The 23804-nt window shown below is 41.0% G+C and overlaps 1 protein-coding gene across 1 annotated transcript in view; it reads right to left on the bottom strand.

The window, feature by feature from the left end:
• The window catches only part of LOC124550671, a 168425-nt gene that overhangs the window by 109009 nt on the left and 35612 nt on the right, over nucleotides 1-23804 (bottom strand). The window contains exons 6-8 of the mRNA XM_047125394.1: nucleotides 20028-21227; nucleotides 10840-13555; nucleotides 6390-6694 (exon numbers count right to left, since the gene is read on the bottom strand). Coding sequence (XP_046981350.1) covers nucleotides 6390-6694; nucleotides 10840-13555; nucleotides 20028-21227 — 4221 coding nt within the window. The remainder of the gene's footprint in view (nucleotides 1-6389; nucleotides 6695-10839; nucleotides 13556-20027; nucleotides 21228-23804) is intronic.

The following is a 23804-nucleotide window of genomic DNA, read 5'->3' as shown; positions in this document are numbered from 1 at the left end:
TTACAAAGAAAAACTATCGAATGTGCCTTTACCTTCCGAACCAGTGGTAACTCGGGGTATGTGGGTCGAAGATGTGTTGTTTTACAATGAACATTTCGAGGCCATTAGAGGGAGAGTAAACGACTTCGATAGTGCAGAGGCTTTGGCAGTTTACCAGTGCAAGGAAGCTTTTAATGATTCCAGTATTAAAAAAGACATTGCTGTGATTAGCACTCATTTTTCCCACATACCTGCAAGTGTTAACAAGCTTAAAACTCCATGTTTGGCATTGAATGAATCTATTCAGTTAATGAATAAAATTATTCTAGTGAATTCCTTATTGGCAGATGTATTCCCAAGAAAACTTAAAGAAAAGCTTGAAAACATTTTAAACAATAACCCAAGCTCTGAATCCTTGTGCCAAATTGATAATTAATGGGACGGGTGAACTTTTACCAGAAACAATAAGTGCCAACATAGCACCCAAATTCAAATACTGCCCAGTTACCTCAGTTGATGTAGAATAGTGCTTTTCTGTTTATAAAAATGTGTTGAGTGATGGAAGACACAATCTTACTACTGAACATTTGGTACTGTACTTGGTCGTTTATGTTTACAATAGCAGAAAAATGTAAAATAAATTATAAATGATGCTTTGGTCCAATAGCATTAATTAAAAGCTTACACTGTTCAAAAAAATTCATGATTGTATGTTGAAGCTTCCTTGCAGATTAAAACTGCGTGCCGGACTGAGACTCGAACTCGGGACCTTTGCCTTCACAGGAGAGCTTCTGTAAAGTTTGGAAGGTAGGAGATGAGGTACTGGCAGAAGTGAAGCTGCGAGGAGGGGGCGTGAGTCGTGCTCGGGTAGCTCAGTTGGTAAAGCATTTGCCCGCGTAAGGCAAAGGTCCCAAGGTTGGTCCGGCACACAGTTTTAATCTGGCAGGAAGTTTCATATCAGTGCACACTCCGCTGCAGAGTGAAAATCTCATTCATGATTGTATGTTGTTTTTTAAATAAAATATTATGCAGTTTTTGAGCGTGCCCCTGTGCGTGCGATATTTCTCAAATTTGGTCCTGTACATATAGACTGCGGCTCACTCGCATCACATCGGCTTGTTACTGACAACAATAGCAAAGAAGGAACAATTCTTGAAACACGGTATGCATCCCCACTTTCCAACTTTTTAGACAATAATCCCAGAAAGACTCCCTTCCTAACCTCTATCAGAAAGTATTCAGAAAATATCAGTGTTCTAAATGTACCGATTTTTTGTATGGCTGGTGCTCATCCTCGTAATTAATAAGTACAGGTTCAACTTTCAGATATAATGCACGCAGCAACTACCATATTTTTTAATTATTTGATCTAGCATATTTCAACACTTTTCATGCATTTAAAAGTATTTTTCATGCATATTTTAAGGTTTTTATGATGCACATAATCCAGTCTAGTGATAATGCTGTAATTCTAAATACTATTAACAAGTAGTATGAGCAATTTAATAGTGGAAATGAGTTTGTAGAGGATGGGCAATATTAGGGACTTCACTGACCTCAAAAAACAGAAGAAAATTGGCAAAAATTGTTCATACAAGGCTGTGAAAAGCATTTTAACCAATAATTTGCAAATGAGATAAGTGCGTACAAAATTTGTTTCCAGACTTTTGAGTGATGAACAGAAGGAGAAATCTTATGCCACTGTGCATGGATGTGAACGATCATCTCCATTCAGATCCCGGCTTCATGTCCAAAATCACAACTGGAGATGAAACTTGGGCCTGTGGATTCAATCCTGATACGAAAATTCAGAGTTCCCATGAAAAACTAGTGAATCTCACTGGCCTAAAAAGGACCATCAGTCAAAATTGAATATCAAGGTCGTGCTCATTGATTTTTCCAATGCTGAGGGTCTAATGGAATCAGAGTTTGTTCCAAGGGGAACAACTGTAAAGGTTGAATTTTACAAGGGCGTACTGCAATGTTTGTGAAACGATGTATGAAGGAAAGGAAGAGACAAGAAAAATACGCAAACAGCTTTCTTCTTCATCACAATAACAAGTCGTATCACATCTTGCTTTTCATTTGTAAGTTTTTGGCTGGAAAAAGCGTTCCTGTCTATCAATGTACATCTTACTCAACAGATTTAACACCATGTGACTTCTGGTTCTTCCCAAAAACTAAAACCACACTTAAAGGAAAATGTTTGGATGCCATTCCTGACACTGAGAGGGCCAGGACAGAGCAGCTGAATGTCCTTCCAACAGAAGCATTCCAGAAATATTTTCAGTCATAGATTCAATGTTGGCATAATTGTATTGCACGCCAAGGACAGTACTTTGAAGGAGATTCAATCAAATTCCATGTAAGCTTATTATTCTGTTTCTAACAACACCATTCACGGTATTTTTTTATCCCACCTTGTATGACACATCATAGAAGTTTATGAGACTTACACTGTTTTGGATGTAGATTTGCTGCAACATTTGAGTGAGTCCAAATTTTCCTCTATCTTTATTTGCTTACAAGGTAGCAACTAGACGATGGCATTACGCTGTAATGTAGATACTTCAGTGATTGATATAGTCTAATTGTCTGAATAGCGCAGTCTAGATCACAATTTTATTTATTTTTGATGGCCAATTCCAGCCAGTATGGGCCCTTCAGATCTACATACAACCATGGATGACCAACAAATTTTTGGTACAGGGTGCAAGATTTAAAAAATTGCCAGTTTTGACATAACTGATCCGGCTAGTCTGAAACTGAGCTTTGGTCCAAAAAGTAAACCAGACAAGAAGTATGCAAAGCTGTTTGTATCTCCAAGTGATTGTCAGTTATCCAATTGGTATATTTAAGGTAGAGCACATGTGATACTCAAAACAGTAAGTATTTCTATAGCAGCCTACATACAAAGTACATCTTTTTGTGTTATTAAAATGAATATGCATGGGATCTTTTTGAAACAAACCATCAGAAATTACAACCTCATATGATTAAATCCAGGTATGCAAAAAGTTATTAAATAAAATTTGAAAATGTTCAAACACTCCCTTAATGTTGGGTTGAAACTGAAAATTAAAAATCTGAAATAGGAGAAAAGTAATGACAATTCAGAATTGTTGGATACCTCAAAATGGAGAAACAGGGAATACACATTTGAAAACAGTCTTACTCAACTTAATGCCACCTAAAAACTGCTTGTTACAGAATTTCATATCAGAGCACATTAATCGTTACTGTATTACTTTTACACTTTCTATACTTTTATTTTATGTTTCTCGCCACAGAGGAGGCACTGAGCTGTTATTCCATCCCGAACTTTCTCTCATTTTATTTTACGTTTAATTGCGTCCTCAGTCCTGCACCATTTTAATGCTGACTGGCACAGCTGAAGTTGAAAATCAATGTGTTCTGAAAGAACATTTTTTGGGTTCGTTAACTAAACTGTAGCCCAGGGCCAATATACGACAAGATGAACATGGGATGTCTCCCAAAATTGCCCTTAAATTGGCCAGCATAACTGGCTTAATAGATTATGACTGAACTAAGGTGGTCCTCGTCTCTCTAGCTTGACAAATTATTGTGCAGCTATGCCAACAGGGATGCATAACTCTTGGTTCTATGACCGCATGCTGTACTGTATTACACGTCCCAAAGAGTTGTGAAAGCCCAAATTTGTGGAGGAATATCTTTACAACCTTGAAATTTTACTATGTTTACCCCTCTCTTCTAGTGCATAGAATGGCATTTTCTTTTAGTGATTAATTTGGGGTCTTAGAATAAGTATAACTGTACATATCTACATGGATGTATCTGCAACATCTATTAAAACAGCTCTGATGGGTAATACTAAATGTAGAATGGGCAAGTCATGATAGACCTCCTTCATTCACAGAACCAGTAGAGCACTGTTGTGATTCCGTTGTGAAGCAAGGGGAGGGGACATCCTCAAGGGAATTGTGGAATGTTGATGGGCACATGTACTGCTGCCATTTTGTGAAGTGCTGGGAATCAGTATGTGAGTGTTTCGGATCAGTCCTTCCTGCAACTCAATAAGAGCAGTATGAGGAAGCCACAGAGAAAAGATTGAGGGCTTTACTTCATCACTATTCCATAAAGGATCACTTCCACCTTGAAACTGCAGTCACACCAATGAATCTACATAATTTCCCATGAACTGTGTAACAACCAGAAAAAAATAAACATATATAGTAATTGCATAAGCCACATTATTTCCTGTCATGTTCAACTACATTAAATTTGCAGTTTTTGAGTAACAATCATTTCCAGAAATTCTTTAGTCAGTAAGAAGCCTGTATCCAGATACCAGGAGGGGGCAAAGTTTTCGTGTAACATGAGATTCTTCCAGATAGTGTGTTCCACTATTATTGTCTTAGGCCAACAAAAGATGTTCGTGTGAGTTGAAGACTTATTTTTAGGTAGTTAGTAAAGCGAGACCATCCCACTGTATGTGCTTTTGCTGAAATACGTGAAAAGATGATGAAAGAAGCGTGGGCACTGGGCACTGACAAAGCATGATGGTGATCAAGCATCTCCACCTGCTGTGCTTCAGCGTCATGGCTTGGCGCTGTTTTGGCAAGCAGAACAAGACACAGTCTACAGTGTCGACAGCAAAAAAGCCAACTGATATGTTCAGGTCTTAAATGTCTTTTCAATACATTCTCATACACGATGTTACGAAAGTCACTTGTTTTATGTTGTTCTGGCTTACGAAAGATCTTACGGGTCTCAACTTTCTGCGGAAGGAAATGATGTCTACGTGGCCAGGAAGAGAGGCAGGTTCACATCATCAAGAAATCTAGAAGAAGGTGACCATGAACATTGAAGAAGGTGGAGGGGACTTGAAGCTACATGGTGACACACTGATAATGAAGTGAAAGCCACACAAAACTTGTGTCTAACTTCAAATGTGTGCCGTCAGCCCCCCCTCCCCCAATGCAACAGTTGCTGTAAAGAGTTTTTAGATCTGAAGGTGGTCTATACCAGCTGAAAAGCTTCATCGAAAATAAATGAAGTTTTGATTTAGACTGTGTTATTCAATCAAAGACTGTGTTATTCAATCAAAGTAACAACTCTTCTTTACAATAGTAAATAGACATTTTATTACTTTTTAGGTGACACACACAGCACCCCTTCGGAAGGTGCGGATTCTACTGTCAAAAAATTGTCCAAACTAAGTATTAATTCACTGTGCTGCTATGGATGGAGTACCTGCAAAGTAACAAGATATCAGGACAGATACTTGTTGGTAGCCTTTTTCTTCTTTTCTGGAGCACTGATATTTTACGAGGATATCCGTTTATAGATGTGATCTATGGATGAATATAGTATTTTGATGCAAACAAACAAAATACTGAGTTTCAGCATAAAACATTTTTGTGGCTTCCTAGCTTTATACCCAAGGCTATAAAAATAAGAGAGAATTGTACATTTAAATTAATATAATACGTACAAAAATAGATGGACAACATAGTTAGCCTGATGGGCAATGAAGAATCTACTGCAATAAAATTTTCAAGGGCTATTTGCTGTACACGTCCATGACATTTTGGAAAGCATGTGCTCACCTCCCGATTTCTGCTAATGCCTTCCAGAGGATGTATGCCATATGAAATGATCAGAGCACACTACAAATTTTTGGCTAAGGGCACGCAAAAATTTTATTGTACTAATGTTTTGCAAAAACCTTCATCTGTATATAAAAGATCAATGACTATACTATGAAGCTTTTTTTTAGTGCACAAAGCATCATGAACAGTACAATTGATCATTGCCAACAGTAACACATTGTGTGAATTCACAGCCATTTTTATATGTATGGCACGCTGTTTTGAGCAGATACACAACAACGGCTCTTTAAGTGAACAGTAGTTGTTCGACTTAGAAAAGATCTTCATAAATACAGCCCTAGTGGAAATGTGCCATCACTCAGTAAATTTACTGTTCCTCATTGAGTTATATTTTCATCACACACTTCATGCAAAAGCTAATAGTGCTGTTTATTATGGTTTTAGCTGTCTGTTACGGTTATGTAAAATGCAGCTGCATGAGTGGTTGCCTATCTCCCCCGCTGTTCTTCTTGTTACTGAAACTATACTGTTGCTTGATTTCACTCATATGTACACTACTTAATAAAATTAAATCGTTCAGAAATTGCCACACAATTCCACTGTCACATTTTTACATGCACCATAAACATGGTGCATACACAAAGAAAAAAGCAAAGCCATGAGAAGTGAAGCACAAGGTGATTAACAGATAAGCAAAGGACAATATTACAGTACATAAATAGGCAGATACAATCAACAACACTCACTGAAAATGTAATTTATAAGGATGATCAAAAATAAACTTCACGAGGCACAACGTCTACAATCAGTACTCACTTTGATGACAGTCTTGAGCGTGCCAGTGTAAGGTGCCGACTTGGGCACTGGGGGTGGCGGGGGCACGGCGTGGCGCATCGTCAGGCCCAGTGCCCACAGGATGGACACTTTTTCTGCCTGCTCCTCTGGCGTCGCCTCAGGGAGCTTCACCGGGTCAGATACTTCGGGCGTGACAGTGGGTGTGTCCTCACTGATGGTAGCTGCCGAGTCTTCATCATTAGTAATTCCTCCAGATTCCTTTTTAGCAATGCGGTCCAGAATTTCTTCCAAGACGCACTTCACATCTGAGGAGAGCTGCTGTTCTGCTGATAAAAGATCCACGAGATGGCTTTAGGAATAAGAAATTCTAGTAAGCTTTTACAGTTACTTTGTACACAACAGTATACATTTTGATTAATCATTTATTTATATTGGAAGATACTACTTCTTCCTTCGAGAAACTATATTTTGCAGAACATGTGCTGTGTTGGATGAGTGATAACTGAGTTTATTGCTTCCCCAAAATTTTCATATCGTAACTGTGGGACATTAACTGTTATAAAATCTATCAGAGTATGTGTGAAGTTATTTGCTCCTACAATCAATCATGCCTAGTTCAAGCTCATTCAGTTCTCTCTACTGACTTATTCTGACAGAAAGCAAGTTTATGGTATTTTTATTCCTGTGTGTGTGTGTGTGTGTGTGTGTGTGTGTGTGTGTGTGCGCGCTCTAAGGAATTAGGAACTCTTGAGGCTTTTCCACAGTGTGATGAAAGGAGCTGCAGTTTTAAGTCCCTAAAAAAAAAAAAAAAAAAAAACCAATCCAATATGCAGCTACTACAAGTATTTAAGATGTAGACTTTCGAAAGCATCAGAACTTCATTTTCAATGCAAAACAAGAGGGGTACAGCTTGATCCTGCAAGGAGAGTAACGAAGAAGTGCCCTTGAAAAATGCCAAACAATAATTCCATAACTCCACGCCGGCCACACAAGCAACTTGTTGCGCTGGCATGCCACAGACATTATTTCATGCCCTGAGCTAATGCTCGCTAGCCGTGGATGTGAGGACCGACACCAGACACTCCACCATCGGCCTACAGCTCTATCTACGACACCAACTAGCTGTGCCGACTCAAAACTAGTGCTGTCAATTCCAATGACATCTATGATTGTCTCCATCTAGGCTGACGTGAGCCTCCAGAAATCAGCCTACACCGTATCATTAACTGTTAGCTATCAAGCAACCTCGAAGTTTGGACATGTTGTTATGCTACAGACTGTATCACTTCTCGTTGTACTTCCATGTTATGCCATCATGCATTGTATCAAATAAACAAATTCAAAAGTAATTGTTTGTTTGTGTGGTCTGCCACAATACAGAGTGTCATCTGGTGTTCAAGTATGGTCATTTAATGTGCTTACTTCTTAAGTTTGTCACTGGCCATAAGTGATTTTTCATATATTGGTATTATGTTGAATCATCACTTGCTACTTTAGAAGGGTGCTATTCATGCCATTTTTCCGCTTTACCTCGGAGGATGTCTCCCGCAGTCAGAGACGAAACGTCAGGGGAGAATTTTATTTATCGACCACGGCCTATCAGCCCTCAAGTTTTAAGTGAAGACCATAATGGCTGTGAAAGCCTACACTGTATGATCAATTACTGTGTAAGTCTATCCACCAATGGAAGATGCAAATGATGAGGACAAGGATGCTTTTTACGAGCAGCTGCACGATTTATTTGATGAAACAACCAGTCATGATGTTACACTTCTTATGAGTGATATGAAAGCATTACTTAGCAATGTTCGTAAAAGCATTCAATATGTTGGACCCTTTGCAACAGCACAATGCATTTATGATAACGGTTAATGTTTCAGATTAATCTATACCCTTCTGAGGTTCTGTATAGAACATAAAATGATACATAAGATAACCTGGCTTCACCTGACGGAGACACTTTAAATGAATTTGGTTATATTTATATAAATACTAAATCGACATCATCTTTGTGAGATAAATGAATCTACCATGCGGCAGATGTGGAGTCAGACCATTTCTTGGCCTGAGCAGACTTTAAACTGAAGTTCAAATCGCAGCAATGCTGGGTGTATGTAATTCTGTTGTTAGTTTGCAATGAGTAATATCTTTTATTTGTCGAGACTTAAGTTTCTGGCAACATTCATTATCAAACTGTGTGTCCGAAACTAATCATCGCAAATGAAGGATATTTCTTATTGCAACTTCGACAGTGCCACAAATAGTAGTTTCTGCAAAATAAATTTCTGATCCGTTTCTCCTGCATCATGCTGGAGGTTCATAAACTGAAGTGACACTTTTAATGCAGCAAAGCCAAAAGACATGAAAGTAGAAAATTCATTTGTAATCTGCCTTAAAAATTGCTTCCGGGCATTTCAAGATCTGACATCAAAATGGAATGTTTTAAATTCAAGAACTCTGCGAGATCATGTGCTGAAAAAACAATTGGATGACGAAGGGCAATGAAGATAGAGCAAAGAATTCAAGACAGAACTGGACATCTAATAGCAGAAAGAAAGATGGTAAAGCAACACTGTGAACAAGCAAAGATGAAGAAGAGCTTCAAATAGCTAAATGAAAATATACCAAAATAGACCACTGAGACAAAAGCAGTTGTAGAGTTGAGCAAGAGAGAGAGAGAGAGAGAGAGAGAGAGAGAGAGAGAGAGAGAGAGAGAGGTGGGGGATGGGGGTTGAACAGAAAGGTAGAGAGAGACAAAATGCAGCATCTCAAAATGACACCAGGAGGACATTCTATTGTATGAGATCATTGCTGGAAGAAGCCTGACAGTTGAAGCATTGTTCCAGATTGAAGAATCCCCAAATCGGCACTGTTGTGGAAACCAATGGATGGATTCAGGAATAGATTAAGGCCTTGTAAAACCTGAAAAACTATTGCAAAGATCTTCAATGGAAGGATATGAACTGGACAGAAGCTGAAAACTTTTGCCTAGTATGCTACCTAGCACTGGAGGAACTAACTCCAAGTCTAGTGTTGTTTACACTTTTCGAATGATCACAGGTGAGTTTTTTGCTATAAAACCAGTTTACAAAAAATAAATAAATAAATAAATAAATACTAATGGTACGTGCATAATGAGATTTTGATTTCTTTACCCAATTATGGTAGGATCAGTAAGCTGATTGTTGGCACACCAAGTAAAATACAGCCGTTAAAATTGTCTTATTTTTGAATATTACCCTTAAAAAGGTATGCTTTCACACAGTAATTAATTTTGTCAGAATGATGTATTCGATTTAATAACTGGTCACGTGTAACAGAAATACCACCACATGTAAAGTTTTTGTTACCACATCACTGTATTGCCATTTGACACTTCACACCATGAAAATAATGTTGTTTAACATCTTCTAATATTGTGGCCAGCAACCAAAGATGTCGACAAGGGGATAATTTCATAGCAAAATTGCAACAATGAGAGCACTGCTGAAGAACAATTAAGGTCAGAAGGCAGACATGGGGCTGGTTCTAGAATTAGCCAACCACAAAAACAAGGCCACTTCCAACCCAATGCTAGTACTTAGGGCTGTTTTTGAACACCACGACTCTTAACTGTTTGAACAGTTTACATCCCAGTTCAGGAATTCTTGGGTTTTGTTCACTCTTTTGATCAGCCTGCAATCTAGAGACTTTTGTTCACACTATCACAATGACCTATCTTAACATTTTTAATGAAGTATGGATTTTAATAATAGAAATAACTGTGAAATAAAAAGTATCTTTCAAGGTGCAGATCATGCATAAAAACTGCAACTAATACATAAATAAAAGATTGCAATCATGATTTTGTCAAATTACCAAGCTTTCACTGTCCTACAATTTAGTGACGTCTGATGGTATTATCTCCAAGATGGGTCATGCCACTGCAATTAATTCTCGCGATAAGCACTATAGTCACCTTATTACGATACATTTTGTTTGTCCAGCATTTAATATTTGATTAATTGTCTCGATTGTTTTATCTTAATGTTGAAGTCATGTTTTCAAACAAGTGAATAGGGATTGAATTCTCATTTGCAACCTGTTTAGTCAATCATCACCGTCTCTCACGAGCAAATAAAACATTATACTGGGTTCAGTCAACTGACATTTTTTGAAGAATAACTTTTTCGCTTTGCCTGTTACCTTTACTTAAAAATCAGCATAAATGTTTATATATACATATCAGTATTGTATGAGAACTCTTCTTGCAAATTGTTCAAACATGCACTAACAGTGGCACGAAAGTGCAGTAGTAGACATGCATGACTGACATGTGCTATAACATCAGAATCAACTGTTATGTGAAACATTCAATCATATAAAAAAAAAAAAAGGTTGCTGAATACCAGAAACCTATCTAATACCAGCAAAATAACTGACTTTACAACAGTTCTGAGAATTGTTTTTATGACTGTAGAACACATTTTACCTTGCTCCGTTCCATGTTCCGTGGTCGGTGCTGCGTTGCAAGTTACGGAACCAAAAGAAGCCAGCTCACCAGTTCGACACGATGACAGGGCCTCTATGTCCATAAACAGATCATCCGTCTTTATTGCCTCATCTCTCAACATACTTTCCGCAGGAAAGTCCATGGACACATCTTCTGCAATGTTGTCTTCCACAACCGCTGCACTCATGAGTGTCGCAGGTTCCACAGATTCACTTTCTGGAATACTCTTTTCCTCGACCACATCCATTCCTACCTCCCCTACAGTGTCCGAGGCACTTTCCGCACAGCTAGCATCTTGCTGCTCACATTTACCAAAGGAAAAGGCATTATTAATTTCAACTTCAGAAGGAGTCAAATCTGAGACCTGTCCCTCTACTGATGTGAGCGAGTTTTCTGTGTCTGTGATACTGTCTGTTATGTCCCCACAAGCTTCCACACCAACCATATCACTTGTAACTGTATTCGCAAAGGTATCCATCGATTCTTCGATAACTTCAGGTGGGTCACTTCCCGGCCCCGGAACGACAGCTTCATCTCTGCTGGCAATTGAGGCCTCGTCTCCACTTTCTTTACTGCCCGAGGACTCACTAGCTGCCAAATCTGCAGTAGTGGTAGCTCTCACCCGATCAAATTCTACTTCCACTTCTGCAGGTAAAGCTTCCGCACCGGATGTCGGTGTGGGATGCTCTACGATCTGAGCTGCTTGTACAGGCTCTTTTTTACTAGGAACAGGCACATCACTTTCTGCTATCAGGTAGTTAGTTATACACATGTTTGCAACAGGGAAGTCTCCCTGTACTCTGCTCGCACTGCCGTGAGCAGCCTTGTCGCCAGATTCGGCCCAGACACCAGTAATTTTTCTACTGGTCGAATTGACCGCCGGTGATTTTTGCACCTTCTGAAGCAGTCGCAACCTCGCCCCTTCACTGAGGCTTCGCTTCCTGTGCAGTCTCATTTGTCCCAACCTGTCCTTGTACAGCAGCCTCTGCTTATTACAGGGATCCAAACTGCGCCGCCGATTAATACGCTTAACTACCGCTCGATTTTGAAACCTGGAATGCTGAGTAAATTTCACAAAACTATTAGCATGTCTCACAAGGACAGTACTAGCTGGTAGGGAAGTTCCTTTCGCAGTCACATCATCTACTGCCCTCACAACAGTACTACTGACTGGTACAGCAGGTAGCACACAGGAGATTTTGTTTTCTGTTGAGACAGTTTTAGCATTTTCCCCAGTAGTAGCCAGTAGGATGGTTCCTTTGGTCATCACATCATCTACTATCCTCACAACAGTGCTACTGACTGGTATAGCAGGTGGCACACTGGAGACTTTGCTTTCTTTTGGCACTGTTCTAACATTTTCCGCACTGTCACTTTCAGTCCTGTCACACGCCGATTCCGAATTAGACCCCTTCGAAACAGGGCCACTTGCCCCGACATCACATTTAGTTGCGGCCGGTGCGACTGCACTATCTAAATTACATTTGGCAGGGCTCGAACTTATCCTTTCTGATGTGAGATTCTGTTTTACTTCTGGAGTTTTCAAAGCTGCACCTTCATTAGTGTCAATACTCTTCTTCTCCACTATTTCCACAACAGTTTCACTTTGTACTGTCTCACCTTTATCATTAGTTGACTGTGTTGTCTGAGCATTATTGGCAGAATCAGCATTGGAGATTGGTGGGAGTTCAGTACATGCCATGTTCGTGACTGGAGGAAGTTCAGTACTGGAAGAATCTTTGGTATCACTAGCACAAGACGACACTCCTACGCTGTCACACACACTCTCACTACTTGCAGTCTTAATAAGTGAGTCTATAACATTATTATTCACAGGAGAATTTTCACAATTACTCTTTTCAGTCTCTTTCACCTCCATCTTTGGGGAGTGATCACACAGCACATCCATTCTTTCAACCTCCATCTTTTGGGAGTTATCACATACCACATCCATATTTACACAGTCTTCTCTAACATCACTCACTAAAGGCACATCAGCTTCTTTCATTACAATGTCCTCCACTTCTTTCATTACTACATCTTCCTTTTCTTTTACTACTACAGCTTCCACATCTTTGGTTGCAGCACCAGCCTCAGCTGCTGAATTTGCACAGCTTCTCTCGCTGTCATCTTTGGTATCAGTAACTTTATTACAAAACACAGTCTCTTTCTTCTCCAATTTTAAGGAACTTTCATCAGTAGCGTATTTGGCTTCTTTACTGCAAGGCAACTTGCAGTCACACAACTCTTTGGCAGTAGCATTAACTTTTTTCACTAGCAATTTCCCGGTATCTAGCGAGTCCTCCAGTTTTACTTTACACGAGTCGGCATGCAGCTTGCTCTGTTTGCATACATCCTTAAGGCACAGGTGATCAGACTCTTTAAAACTTTTCAGACTAACATGACTCTGATCTTCCACATCATTAACCAAGTTTTTAAGTTTGTATTTGGAGCCAGTGTCATCTTTTAGTTCTTTAATGTCAGCATTGCTCTCCTTCGAAAGCTTCGATAGCTTATTCTTCAACTGGTCTATAAGTGGTTTCCCCGGTGATAAATCACCATTTACGAGTTTTTCACTTTTGGTTTCCAACACGCTGTCTGGAAGGTCTGTTTTTACTTTGACAACTGTCTTCGGCACCTGTTTGCTATCAGCAGCCTCCTCTTTCTTCTTCACTGTAGTTCCGTTCTCCAGTTTCTGAAATGTGGGAAGATGAACGAATTAGCACTGACTGGTTAAATATTGCAATATGCTATTTTACCTCTCCACCAATTACAAAAGGCTTTTAATCCCCCGTTATGTAAAAGTGCGTATCTGTAGCATTAAGCCAATGATATATACGTAAAGTTACCAATAAAGTATTATAACAAGAGCAGAGTTCAAATAAAACTGCAAAGGTTAGCACAAAACTTTGCACCAAAATGCAACTTCAGCAACAATTTTTGCAACTCTAAAATACACAATTAGCAAAGAAAGCTGGTAGGGCAAAGGAATATCAACAGCACCAAAGAACCTAAATTACCCATGACTCCCAGGTGACATCTTTACAGATAGTTCAGGTAACAATATACAAGGTGCATTCAAGTTCTAAGGCCTCCAATTTTTTTTCTCCGGACTGGAAAGAGATAGAAACATGCGCATTGTTTTAAAATGAGGCCGCGTTCATTTTCAATACGTCCCAGAGATGGCAGCACCGTACGGCAGATGGAATTTTACCGCCAGCGGCGATAATGAGAACTGTTTTAAATATTTAAAATGGCGATGTTTTCCTTACTTGAACAGCGTGCAATCATTTGTTTTCTGAATTTGCGTGGTGTGAAACCAATTGAAATTCATCGGCAGTTGAAGGAGACATGTGGTGATGGAGTTATGGATGTGTCGAAAGTGCGTTCATGGGTGCGACAGTTTAATGAAGGCACAACATCGTGTGACAACAAACCGAAACAACCTCGGGCTCGCACAAGCCGGTCTGACGACATGATCGAGAAAGTGGAGAGAATTGTTTTGGGGGATCGCCGAATGACTGTTGAACAGATCGCCTCAGAGTTGGCATTTCTGTGGGTTCTGTGCACACAATCCTGCATGACGACCTGAAAATGCGAAAAGTGTCATCCAGGTGGGTGCCACGAATGCTGATGGACGACCACATGGCTGCCCGTGTGGCATGTTGCCAAGCAATGTTGACGCGCAACGACAGCATGAATGGGACTTTCTTTTCGTCGGTTGTGACAATGGATGAGACGTGGATGCCATTTTTCAATCCAGAAACAAAGTGCCAGTCAGCTCAATGGAAGCACACAGATTCACCGCCACCAAAAAAAATTCGGGTAACCGCCAGTGCTGAAAAAATGGTGTCCATGTTCTGGGACAGCGAGGGCGTAATCCTTACCCATTGCGTTCCAAAGGGCACTACGGTAACAGGTGCATCCTACGAAAATGTTTTGAAGAACAAATTCCGTCCTGCACTGCAACAAAAACGTCCGGGAAGGGCTGCGCATGTGCTGTTTCACCAAGACAACGCACCCACACATCGAGCTAACGTTATGCAACAGTTTCTTCGTGATAACAACTTTGAAGTGATTCCTCATGCTCCCTACTCACCTGACCTGGCTCCTAGTGACTTTTGGCTTTTTCCAACAATGAAAGACACTCTCCGTGGCCGCACATTCACCAGCCGTGCTACTGTTGCCTCAGCGATTTTCCAGTGGTCAAAACAGACTCCTAAAGAAGCCTTCGCCGCTGCCATGGAATCATGGCGTCAGCGTTGTGAAAAATGTGTACCTCTGCAGGGCGATTACGTCGAGAAGTAACGCCAGTTTCATCGATTTCGGGTGAGTAGTTAATTAGCAAAAAAATCGGAGGCCTTAGAACTTGAATGCACCTCGTATTCTCACATATTATAGGTTCATAGTGATTAATATTTTTGCTCAGGAATTAGAACATAGCTATTACTGTAGATACTTGTTACATTAAACCAAAGATGTCCCGTGAATACAAACACATTACTGTACATAAACAAAAACTGAAGGCTATTGTATCTCTCGTATGGAACTGTAAAACTAAAACAATGTGCATACAAAATATATAGTGTAAAATATTTCACATAGAGAAAATTCAAGAATGTAAGTTGCTATTTATTTGCACTTAACTGCTGTCAACTCTAATATTGTTGAAATACATATAATATGCTACTGCATACAGTTTATAGAACAAATGGCTTTATGTAAGACTTTCAGAATGGTCGTAGCCACACATCATAGATTATAATAATGGAATTCCTAGACAAAGCAGTGTGGAAAATAAGGAAAGACACGGCTATAGCTGAGTGGTTGCCTTTTCCTATTTCATGTATGTACATGTATACACATTACTAAATTAAAGTCTGCTGCAGCATTTTTCTGTCGGTGTGTGGAGGCTCATCTCAGGAACTATTGTAGGGATTTTGTTAAGGTTTTCACTAACAGATAATAATGTTTCTCAAGGAAGGTCTGCGTACATAATTTATCTGCAATGCCAAACATGTCACCCAGCAGTAGATACTTAGTGCTACCCATGTGAAGCCAGGGTAGGTTGCTAGTAACACGTATAACAGTAAAGATATTACTAACTGCAATCATACTGTAACCACAGGGGCTGAAAAATGGGAACACTGTGAGAAATGTCTGAACATAAATACAGATGCTAACCAAGCCTGCAGGTTGCACTGTTGGACCTGAATGTGAATGCTACCTTTGTGATGTACTCAATATGTTGCAAGTGTCAGTCATGATCAGAACACTGTTCTGTGTAGTTGCAATTGCAATATATTGGAGCTAAGTCAACTTGAACATGGGTAAATTGCTGGCGGTCGTATGGTGGGTGCTTCCATAATCAAAGTAGCTGAAGTGTTTTGTGCTTCAAGAGGCACCATATTGAACATTTATACGGCGGATAAACATCATCTGTTATGTGACAATGTGGAAGGAAGTGCATGTCGAGTGAGTGGAATGGGCGACCACTGAAGAGGATTATGATTAAAACTAAGAGGACGACAACTGTTGAAGTCACCACAGAACTGAATGTCACACTCGTGAACCATGTCAGCACCAAAATGACACGAAGGGAACTCAATAAGTAGGGCATTGCGAGGCGAGCTGTAATTCCAAAACCACTCAGCAGCTATGTAAATTCCTGTAACAGGAAAACGTGGTGCCAAACCAAAAAAATCTGGACTTTGGGGAAATGGAAGGAAGTAACTTGGTCAGGTTGGTCACGATTCACACTGTTTCCAACTTTTGGTTGAGTTTACATTCGAAAAGTGAAAAATATGGTGGGAGTTACTGATGATTTGGCCAGCCACATCACGGTATTCCATGGGCCTCAAAGTTACTCTACAAGGTTGCATTACTAGTACAGGTTATGTGACTATTTTGAATGATCAGGCGAAAGGCTGAAGAACGGAGTATCTGAAAAAGATCTATATGCAAAACAAAACTGCTGTAGCGAAGTTCTTGGAGAATGTAAATACTATAGGATTATGAAAGACCACTTACTGAAAAGCAGAAGCATTGAGTTGTCAACAGGCACACACAAAAGAAGGCAAACTTGCTGGCTCTTAGAGTTATCCTTTGATGAGATGGTCCGCGCGTGCGCACACACGCACATACAAGTATGTCCCTATGTAGTAACACACACAAAGTATGCCCCTACACAATATGGCTCGACTGGCAGTGCCATTGTTATTTTACAGCAGATGTACTGGTTGAGGTGGGGGTTGGGTGGGGTGGGGAAAAAGAGAGGGAGGCAGGGAGAGGGACTGCGGGTGGATGGCTTGTGGCTTGGAGGGAATCCTGTTTGCAGCCTAGGAATGCAGGAGGGAGGGGACGTAGGTATAGTTTTAGCAGCAGGTGGGAAGAAGCACATGCTTAAGGTGACATGAATTGCAAGGAAGTGATGGGATGGAGGAAGGGGAAAGGTAATGGGAACAGTTGGTTACTTGAGATTGAGGCCAGGATGAGTAAGGGAGTGGAACATGTGTTTTAAGGATAACTCCCTTATGTGTAGTTCAGAGAAAATCGTGGTTAAGGGAAGGATCCAGACGGCTCAAGCTGTGAAGCAGCCATTGAAATTGAGCTTGTTGTGCCCAGTTGCACGTTGTGCAACTAGGTGGTCAACTTTGTTCTTGACAACAGTTCCGCAGTGGCCAATCATCCTGCTGTACAGCTGGGTGGTAGTCATACCAACATAAAAGACTGTGCAGTGCTTGCAGCAGAGTTGGTATATGACATGGCTGTTTTCACAGGTGACATGGCCTGTGTTGTTATATGGTAAGCCTGTGACAGGACTGGCCTTCTAGAGGGAACCTTCCTAGCCCCTTGAAACTCCCAAGTCAAGTTCAGGTTCACTGATGATATCTTCATGATATGGACTCAGGCCCACGACACCCTATCCACATTCATTTACAACCTCAACACCTTTTCTCCAATCAGCTTCACCAGGTCCTCCTCCACCCAAGATGCCACCTTCCTGATGGCTCCACCCACACCTCTGTCCACATTAAACCCACTAACTACCAACATTAGCTGCATTTCGACAGATGCTATCCCTACCACATCAAAAAATCCCTCCTGTACTGCCTAGTCACCCGCAGATGATGTATCTGCAGTGATGAAAACTCCCTTGGCCAGTATGCTGAACTTCTCACAAAGGCCTTAACAGGCACGCAATACCCTCCAAACCTAGTCCTCACATGCCCCAAACCCTCCCACCACCCCCTAGAATCTGCTACGAAGCAGTGCCCCCCTTGTCATCTAATATCACCCTGGACTGGAACAATTGAACCATATCCTTCGCCCAGGATATTATTCACTCCCATCCTGCCCTGGCATGACAGACATCCTACCCAAGATTCTTCCTGACCCTCCTAACAACCTGCACAAAATTTTAGTTTGTCCCTATGCCACTTCCACTCCCAACCCTTTGCCACATGGAGCATATCCCTGTGGTAGACCAAAGTGCCAGACCTGCCCAACCCATGCACCCAATACCTTCTACTCCAGTCCTGTCACAGGCTTATTCTATTCCAACAGAGGCTGGGCCACCTATGAGATCAGCCATGTCATATACCAACTCTGTTGCAAACACTGCACAGCCTTCTATGTTGGTATAACTACCACCCAGCTATCCACCAAGATGACTCACCATCACCAGACTGTTTCCAAGAACAAAGTTGACTGCCCAGTGGAACAAGGTGCAGCTGAGTACAATATGCTCAATTTCAATGGCTGCTTCACAATCTGAGCCATCTGAATCCCTCCCTCCACCACCATCTCTGAACTACACAGACAGGCGTTATCCTTACAACACGTCCTCCACTCCCATAATCATCTTGTCCTCAATCTTAGGTAATCCACTCTCCCTGCACCGTTTCCCCTTCCTTCATCCTGTAACCCCTTGCCAGTTCATGACCTCATATCACCTTCATCATATGTCACTTCCCACCGGCCACTACAACTACACCTGCCACCCCTACCTCCTGCATTCCTACCTCCCTCCCGCATTCCTAGCCAGAAAATTGGCCTCCCTCTGAGCTGCTAGCCACTCACCTCCAGTCCCTCTTCCTGTCTCCCACTTCCCTTTCCTTCTACCCATCCTATCAGATACTACCCCCACCACAACCAACCCACCTGCCATAAAATAACATTTGCACTCAGCATCACATAGGGGTACAGGTGTGTGTGTGTGTGTGTGTGTGTGTGTGTGTGTGTGTGTGTGTGTGTGTCCATATGCAAGAGTGCGTGCACACTCACTGACTTGGGTTCGTAATCAAGTACTAGTTTCTGAAGGACAATATCTTTAACTTTGAATGTTACCTTTACTTAAAAATCAGATGTATGTAAACGGCACCCATACTTGCATGAGAACTATTATTGCAAACCTTTTCAAATACAACAAAAGTTTTTGAGTGATATAATTTATCGCTACAGTATTTCCCCCTGTGTTTCATAAAAATGCAAATTTTTTAGCAGACCATCAGACTGTTGCAGTGGCTAGTTCATAGTTTCTCGAGTATCCCTTCCACTAGTGCCACGAGTCAACTGTCGCACGATTGTGTAAGGTTAATACTGTATCGAACACATCGGCGCATCGGGAAATCTCAAGCCTACTGAAATGAAAGCGTTGTCTCCTAACCCCTACCCTTCCAAATTCTTCAAAATAAATTGTTACAAAAACTCAACAGCCAAAACGTCATCTGTAAATGTAAGATACCCTGATATTAATCTACAAAACAATGTAAAAACATTGACCTCAGCAGCAATAAATTGATCTGCGAACATAGAATGAACCCATATTATTCAAATGACGACTTTGGGAAAAAAATCTCATCTTATAATCTGGTATATATCACATGTTCAGTTCACACTTGGTGAGCATATTACATTCCAATGAAAATAACTCTGTGACTGACAGACATCTGTGGTGGGAAACTGAGTCGCTGACCCATGACACATTGCATGACTGACAGATGGTGTAGTGTGACAACTATGTTAAATTTTTCTACTTTTACGTGTGCCTGGAGGCCATACTAGAATTTTGCATCCAGGTAGGCTCTGGCCAGCCATTAATTTTAAGTTCACATTAAAAAAAGCTTTGAACACATCTACAAAAGATAACTGGAATATTAACTGACCTCTGGAGAAGTACTGGGGGTCCGCCTGACTGCCGGCATAGGTGTGGCAGCTCTGACGAATGGCCGGCCGCGAGCCCTCTTGATGACTGCTGATAGCCCTGTCCTCTTGATTACGCCCGACGGACCTGCTCTCACAAGCCGCTGCCTGCTGAGCCCACCCATCGCGGCGGCCGACACTGAAGACATCCGCTTCCTCTTGGCCGCCCTCTCCCCGATCTCTAGGCCACCTGTCTTGCCGGCCTTCTTCTTTCGTGTTAAGCGCGAACCGAGTGGCACGGCAGTACCACCGAGAGGAACTCCCAGGCCCTCTGAGACTTCCAGCCGCCGGATGGCCAGCTTCTTTGTCGGCTCCACGTGGCTCCGTGAGAATTTTGGCCGAGGGGTGTCCGGTCGGGGCATGCCTGGCCGTACGCGCCCCTCAGGCGGGAAGCTCGGCTCACCTGGCTCCCCTTCTGTGTCTGTATCCTGGACGCTGTCCGTCTTCCCACTTCCTGAGATGGCTTTTGTACTGGGGCTGCGTGATTTCACGGGTGAAATCGGTTTCATAGTGCTTGCGAACACGGGAGTGTTTTCCTTCTGTTTGCAGTTCACTGTAGGACTTGCAGTCTTCACATTAGTTGCTGATGACACACTTTTGAGAGGCTGTGGTTTCACTTCCTTTACTGCCACCGGTGTCTTTGGAACATCTTTACCTTCTGTTTTAGCACTTGTTTCCTTTATTGCCATCGGTGACTTTGAAACATTTCTACTTTCTGTTTTAACATTTGCTTCCTTTACTGCCACCACTTTCTTTGGAACACCTTTACTCTCCATTTTAGCACTCGCTTCCTTCACTACCATTGGTGTCTTTGGAACATCTTTACCTTCTGGTTTAACACTTGCTTCTTTTACTGCTACCATTGTCTTTGAAACACTTTTACCTTCTGCTTTAGCACTTGCTTCCTTTACTGTCACCGGAGTCTTTGAAACGCTTCTGCCTTCTGATTTAGCACTTTCTTCCTTTGCTATCACTGGTGCCCTTGAAACATTTTTACCTTCTGTTTTAGGAGTCACTTCTTTTACTGTAGTTGGTGTCTTTGGAACATCTTTACTTTCTGTTTTAGAGCTCACTTCCTTTACTGCCACTGGTGTCTTGGAAACATTTTTACCTTCCGTTTTAGCACTTGACTTCTGGTCCACCAAATTTGAAGTTTTCTGCCCCTGCAAAAAGAAAAAAAAAAAAAATGTTGGTGCCTAATGCATTTCTGTTAACTTCTTGCAATGTGCATCCACAGCCTCTACAAATTCTTTACATGATGTCATGTTTCCACCTTCTGCTGTAATTATTTTTATTTTGCTACTGCAATTTCAGTTTATGCATCATAGTCAAGCATCTACAAATACACAGTATAGTGTACTAAAAATACAGAATGAAAGTATGTTCATCAAATTTTCAGTATGTTACATTCACGTACTTACAACACTCAGTGCATATTATGATACAGAAACTTAGCTTATTTTCATCTGCTTATGACATATGACACTATATTCGGGAGTAGCTCCTTAAGTCACAAAGGATATTTTTGACTCAGAAACAGACAGTTCAAGCAATATGCAGAGCAGGAGTCTGGGAAAATCCGAAATTGGCCTCTCAATGTATATTTTCTTTGGTGTAATTTGTTGAGCTTGTCACAGGAATTGGCAGCTTTGTCTCAGTTAATACTAGGCAGAGTCCAATCTGCATTTGGATAACACCTCCTTGACTCTTGTGCAAAAAGATCTATGACATTCCTCTGCATCCATTTTCAATAAGCTACCACAAAAATTAATAATAATAATAATAATAATATGATCATGTTACTTATGACATTAGTAACAGCACTGATTAGTACCATCAAGGGTAATGCTGTCTTATAAGGACCTATAGCCATGGCGTAATATGACACAGAATTTTGGAAGAATACGAATGTGACAGACAATCTCTGGTACACACTGTTGTTCTGCTATTACATCTTTCACAGTACACTGTGTTGTATCTGGGTAAATATTTGAGACTGGCACCTAAGCCGAAACTGCAACTGCATGCTGTCTGCTTCTCCACACAACAGTGAATGGGACATGTGAAATTAACAACACACAAAACCAAACTCTGCAAAGCGAAGACAACACAATGATGGCAATGGCAATGCACACTGAAGTGTATACTGTGCTTAAGGATGTTAGTGACATGAACCAAGTGAATACAAGCCCTAAGTCATACTCCATCCTGTGACTTTTGCTGGTTCTACTATTATGTGGGCACTCAACCTGGCAGGCTTAGATTGGAAGCATTTTGAAATTTAGTTGTGTAAGTTAAAGGAGATACGATACTGCGTGAAGAGTTTGACAGAGCACTGAAAGACCTAAGTCGAAACAAGGCCCCCATGACTAGACAACATTCCATTAGAACTACCGACGGCCTTGGGAGAGCCAGTCCTGACAAAACTCTACCATCTGGTGAGCAAGATGTATGAGACAGCCGAAATACCATCAGACTTCAACAAGAATATAATAATTCCAATCCCAAAGAAAGCAGGTGTTGACAGACGTGAAAATTACCGAACTATCAGTTTAATAAGCCACGGCTGCAAAATACTAACGCGAATTCTTTACAGACGAATGGAAAAACTGGTAGAAGCCGACCTCGGGGAAGATCAGTTTGGATTCCTTAGAAATGTTGGAACACTTGAGGCAATACTTACCCTACGACTTATCTTAGAAAATAGATTGAGGAAAGGCAAACCTACGTTTCTAGCATTTGTAGACTTGGAGTAAGCTTTTGAAAATGTTGACTGGAATATTCTCTTTCAAATTCTGAATCTGGCACGGATAAAACACAGGGAGCGAAAGGCTATTTACAATTTGTACAGAAACCAGATGGCACTTATAAGAGTCGAGAGGCATGAAAGGGAATCAGTGGTTGGGAAGGGAGTGAGATAGGGTTGTAGCCTATCCCCGATGTTATTCAATCTGTATATTGAGCAAGCAGTAAAGGAAACAAAAGAAAAATTCGGAGCAGGAATTAAAATCCATGGAGAAGAAATAAAAACTGAGGTTCGCCAATGACATTGTAATTCTGTCAGAGACAGCAAAGGACCCGGAAGGGCAGCTCAGCTGAATGGAATGGACAGTGTCTTGAAAGGGGGATAATGGAATGTAGTCGAATTAAGTCGGGTGATGCTGCTGAAAATAGATTAGGAAATGAGACACTTGAAGTAGTAAATGAGTTTTGCTATTTGGGGAGCAAAATAACTGAAGATGGTCAAAATAGAGAGGATATAAAATGTAGACTGGCAATGGCAAGGAAAGGAAAGCATTTCTGAAGAAGAGAAATTTGTTAACTTCGAGTATAGATTTAAGTGTCGGGAAGTCGTTTCTGAAAGTATTTGTATGGAGTGTAGCCATGTAAGGAAATGAAACGTGGACGATAAATAGTTTAGACAAGTAGAGAATAGAAGCTTTTGAAATGTGGTGCTACAGAAGAATGCTGAAGATTAGATGGGTAGATCACATAACTAATGAGGAGGTACTGAGTTGAATTGGAGAGAAGAGAAATTTGTGGTACAACTTGACTAGAAGAAGGGATCGGTTGTTAGGACATATTCTGAGGCATCAAGAGATCACCAATTTAGTATTGGAGGGCAGTGTGGAGGGTAAAAATCATAGAGGGAGACCAAGAGATGAATACACTAAACAGATTCAGAAGGATGTAGGTTGCAGTAGGTACTGGGAAATGAAGAAGCTTGCACAGAATAGAGT

Source organism: Schistocerca americana, chromosome 9 (genome assembly GCF_021461395.2).
Source record: "Schistocerca americana isolate TAMUIC-IGC-003095 chromosome 9, iqSchAmer2.1, whole genome shotgun sequence".
Taxonomy (NCBI): domain Eukaryota; kingdom Metazoa; phylum Arthropoda; class Insecta; order Orthoptera; family Acrididae; genus Schistocerca; species Schistocerca americana.
The sequence above is the reverse complement of the archived record's forward strand: the minus strand, read 5'-3'. Positions and strand labels throughout refer to the sequence as shown.